We start from the raw sequence: 4,549 nt of genomic DNA on the forward strand, positions 1-4,549 counted from the left end.
TTGCGATATAGACCCAATGATTTCTTCAAATGATCCTGATGTTTCATTTTATTTATGACCTTTTTAAAGATGATACCGTTAAAATTATTTCACTATAAGCAATTTCAAAATAAATGAACTTTCAAACTATATTATAGACAACCCACTATACTTGTAAGGCAGTACAGGCAACGAATTAGCATATTGAAGTTGTTGACACGTGGTGTCAGTTGTCAAAATCCTTTCAGTTGTGCAAGGTGCCGTTCAGTGCTCTATTGCAGCTGAGCCGGAAAAGCAATTTTCCCATATTTTCCAAGAGCAAGTGAACATTATTGATTATTTATAGTAAGTTGTTGAACAACCTAAGTAAATCTCTTAATAAGTCTTTTAAAATAATATATTTGCAGTTAGAAATTTAGGGATAATCTTTAAATATAAGCAGAATTTTCTATAAATGTGCTAAATTGTTAATACCATATTGTTCTTTTAATTATTTTATGGATTTTCATTACTATAATCAGTATGGTTTCTACATTAAAATATATATTGTTTTTGATGTAGTCCAATTGGAATTACAAGGATTAGCTTTGAATTTATCCAAATTGATATAGATTGGATTAGTTATTTGTAAGCATTGGGGCCTGTATATTGAACATGTTGAAACAAATATTTTTTAAATAATATCAACCATTCATCTTGAACTGATTAATTAGAGTGACATTAAAAGAATTAATAATGGAGATTGCAGGACTAAATCTTATATAGAAAAATTCTGTTTGATTTTTTTAAAAAAATTTTTGTTTAAATTTCATGACATTGTCATTGTCAATATATCATCATCATTTTCATTGTCAATCAAAAGAAACTTCGTATTCAAAGCTTGTTAGTAATTATGGTTTTGAAAAAGCTTATAACATTTAAAGTTTGATTAATCAAAAAATATGGTTTGCAGAAATCCTTAAATTTCATTATTTAATTTCTTTTTTTTAATAACGATGGAAAGTTTAATGGAAAGATTTATATCAATTTATTATTTCTACCACTTTCGGGTTTATCGGCCCCCACAAATTTTTGTTGGTTTTTGGGAATGGTTTTGAAAAGGTTTGGAATATTTAAGCAAAGTTTGATTAATTAATATTAATTAATTTTGAACTGAAAATTATTTAGGGAGACGTATATAGAAGCACTGAATTTGTTTATTTTTTGTCAAAATTCTTTGCTTGATATTTTCATGACGTTTTGCAATATTTCATCATCATTTTCATTGTGGGAAATTCCAGGTACAAAGCTAGTAATTTTTCCAGAAAGCCTGGATTAATAAATGTATTAGCAAAGTTTTTTTTAATCAATATTAATCCATTAATCTTGAACTGAAAATAATTTGTATTGGAGATCGAAAGACTTAATGTTACAGGAAATTCTCTGGTTAATCTATTATTTGAAATATCTATGACATTTTGCAATATTTCATCATTATTTTCATTGTCAAACAAGAAACTTCTGTTGTAAGTAAATATGGTTTGCAGAAATCCTGAAATTTCATGATTGTTTATACTAATAACTATTGTTTTTTTTTATGGAGAGGTATCTTATTTAAGATTTGGGAATTGGAATTTGCAAATGCAAAAATAACCAGTCTAAACATATGCATCAACTGTGTATATATAATTTTATAAATACGTATAAGATAAATATTTCATTAATTTCAGTTTAAATATTTATTCCTTGTATTTATAGATGTCGAAGCGCAGCCAACCGGCATGGTCTGTGCATCCGTCTTCAGATGGTCCAGTCCTGAAGGTCTTCAACAGCTTGACCAGACAAAAGGAAATATTTGTTCCCCAAGACGGCAAAAGGGTGACTTGGTATAGCTGCGGACCGACCGTCTACGATGCCTCGCATATGGGACATGCCAGATCATACATTACCTTTGATATCTTAAGAAGGATCTTGTCCGATTACTTCGGTTATGATATTCTTTATGTCATGAATATTACGGATATTGATGATAAAATCATCAAGAGGGCCAGACAGAATTATTTATTTGAAAAGTACGTGGCGGAAAATCACAGTTTGGAGCAGGTTTTGAGCGATGCTAAAATGGTTTGTTCATGGCTTATCTATTTGTTTGTGGAGAATAAAATGTATCTATTGTTTTGTGAAGGTGATGGAAAAGTTATCAGTAACAGTGAAAGCTACAACAGATCCTGATAAGAAAATAATGCTGGAACGTTTGATGACTAAGTTGACTGCTGCTACTGAAGTATTAGAAGCTGCGGTGAAGGGCGGTGATGGCGCGAAGGTAGCCAATGCACAAGAGATGTTCGTGAGGGAATGTAAAGATCCTTTATCGGATTGGTTGGATAGTAAATTCGGAGCTACTGTCACGGATAATGCAATTTTCAGTGCTCTTCCCGCTCATTGGGAGCGCGAGTTCCATAAAGATATGGATTCTCTAAATGTGAGTTTTTTTTTTTAAATATTGGAAGGTATTATTTATTAATTTTATTATTTTTGATCAGGTATTGAGACCAAATGTATTAACCAGAGTTAGCGAATATATCCCGGAGATTGTAGATTACGTGGTGAAGATTATTGAGAATGGATTAGCGTACGAAGCTAATGGCTCTGTTTATTTCGATGTCGGGGCTTTCGATCGCAAGGATAAGCACCATTACGCCAAATTGGTACCAGAAGCTTACGGAGATGCTAGCAGTTTGCAAGAAGGCGAAGGGGACTTAACCACCGCAGCTCAGCAGAACGAAAAGCGAGCTCCAACTGATTTCGCTTTGTGGAAAAAGAGCAAGGCAGGAGAACCTGCTTGGGATTCACCTTGGGGAAAAGGACGTCCAGGATGGCACATCGAATGCTCAGCGATGGCATCTGCAATCTGCGGTCCAAAGTTGGACATCCATACTGGTGGTGTTGACTTGAAGTTTCCGCATCACGATAACGAAATAGCTCAGAGTGAAGCTCATTTTGATGAAGCCGAATGGGTTAAATACTTCTTGCATTCGGGTCATTTAACCATTGCAGGTTGTAAGATGTCTAAATCATTGAAAAACTTCGTTAGCATCCAGGATGCGTTGAAGGATTACAGCGCTAGGCAACTACGTTTCGCATTCTTGTTGCATTCCTGGAGGGATACCTTGGATTATAGCCCGAACACTATGGAAATTGCCATGCAATACGAAAAACTCTTCAATGAGTTTTTCTTGAACGTGAAAGATATAACTAGGACCATCGGACAAGGTACTAACAATGAGACGTTCGCCAAATGGGATAAATCGGAGCTGGATTTGAATGAGAAATTTGAAAAGGGTAAAACTGATGTTCACGCGGCGCTTTGCGATAACATCGATACCAGGACTACTTTGGAAGCTATGCGAGACATAGTGAGCGCCAGCAATTTATACTTGAGGGATAGGAAGCCACCAAACGCTTTGTTACTTTTCGATATTGCTAGATATATAACTGGATTATTGGAGATCTTCGGAGCCATCAATAACCCCGGTCAAATTGGATTCCCTATGGCAGGAGAAGCGTCAGGAAACGTAAGCTCATTTTTCATTAATTTTAGTTTCTCCATAAATTAATGAATTAATGACTTTTAGGCGGAGAACATCATAATGCCGTACTTATCCATTTTGTCTGAGTTCAGAGGCAACGTCCGCGCTCATGCTAGAACTCTTAAAGCCACCGATATCTTAAAGGAATGCGACGAATTAAGAGACGAAATCTTGCCGAATGTAGGTGTTAGGTTGGAGGATCGCGAGGGAGAACCAAGTGCTGTTAAATTGGTGGACAAGGAAACATTGCTGAAGGAAAGGGAAGCCAAGAAGAAATTGGAGCTTGAAAAACAAGCTGAAAAGGAGAAAAAGAAACAAGAGTTGGCTGCAGCTAATGCAGCCAAGGAGGCGCAAAAGAAGATTCCGCCTACTGAAATGTTTAAATCCGAAACTGATAAGTACTCTAAATTCGATGAAAATGTAAGAATTTGTATATAATATACAAGTCACTAACGTTATTTTATTCTAGGGTTTACCGACACACGATTTAGAAGGAAAGGAGATCAGCAAAGGTCAAATGAAGAAGTTGCAAAAGCTGCAGCAAGCTCAGGAAAAGAAATATCAAGAATATTTAGCTAGTCAGAAATCTTGAACGAACGATGAATCACCGATGATTATTTATTATGCGAGAACTTATTAATTAACCATTTAATGATTAATTTTATGAAAGATAGTGTTGAAAACATTGTTTCTCTAACTATTGTGCATTTTATAGTGTAATATAAATCATTGTGTAATTTTATACTACTTATATTTAATATACAAAGTGCTCTTATAATTATCAATACTTTTTCTTTTCATTTGATGAAATACTACAACCTATTCAAATTATTGACTTTATTTAAATGTAGCTTTGTAAAATAATGTAACTAATGTTTAGTATCTTTTTAAATTTATATAATAGCAAAAATATTCAGGCAACCTAATATTCTATTTACACATGTATAGTCGTTATGCAACCAAATATTCATAATTGCATCTTTTCGAAGTACAGTAAGACC

The 4,549-nt window shown here is 34.0% G+C and overlaps 1 protein-coding gene across 1 annotated transcript; it reads left to right on the forward strand.

Annotated features, from left to right (window-relative positions):
• The first annotated feature begins 221 nt into the window (after positions 1 to 221).
• Positions 222 to 4,314, forward strand: LOC108563713 (cysteine--tRNA ligase, cytoplasmic). The gene is made up of 6 exons (XM_017922468.1): positions 222 to 324; positions 1,717 to 2,082; positions 2,144 to 2,440; positions 2,502 to 3,533; positions 3,594 to 3,968; positions 4,018 to 4,314. The coding sequence occupies exons 2-6, from the start codon at positions 1,717 to 1,719 to the stop codon at positions 4,138 to 4,140; spliced, it is 2,193 nt and encodes a 730-aa protein (XP_017777957.1). The 5' UTR covers positions 222 to 324; the 3' UTR covers positions 4,141 to 4,314.
• Positions 4,315 to 4,549: the final 235 nt, after the last annotated feature.

This window comes from Nicrophorus vespilloides, unplaced genomic scaffold (genome assembly GCF_001412225.1).
Source record: "Nicrophorus vespilloides isolate i.1.1-1 unplaced genomic scaffold, Nicve_v1.0, whole genome shotgun sequence".
Lineage (NCBI taxonomy): Eukaryota > Metazoa > Arthropoda > Insecta > Coleoptera > Silphidae > Nicrophorus > Nicrophorus vespilloides.

What these genes read in the sequence shown, in the direction of transcription:
- LOC108563713 (XM_017922468.1), top strand. Translation starts at nt 1,717, where the DNA reads ATGTCGAAGCGCAGCCAACCGGCATGGTCTGTGCATCCGTCTTCAGAT. An exon ending in AAGATATGGATTCTCTAAAT is followed by an intron (nt 2,441 to 2,501) that starts GTGAGTTTTTTT and finishes ATTTTTGATCAG; the next exon opens with GTATTGAGACCAAATGTATT. An exon ending in CAGGAGAAGCGTCAGGAAAC is followed by an intron (nt 3,534 to 3,593) that starts GTAAGCTCATTT and finishes AATGACTTTTAG; the next exon opens with GCGGAGAACATCATAATGCC.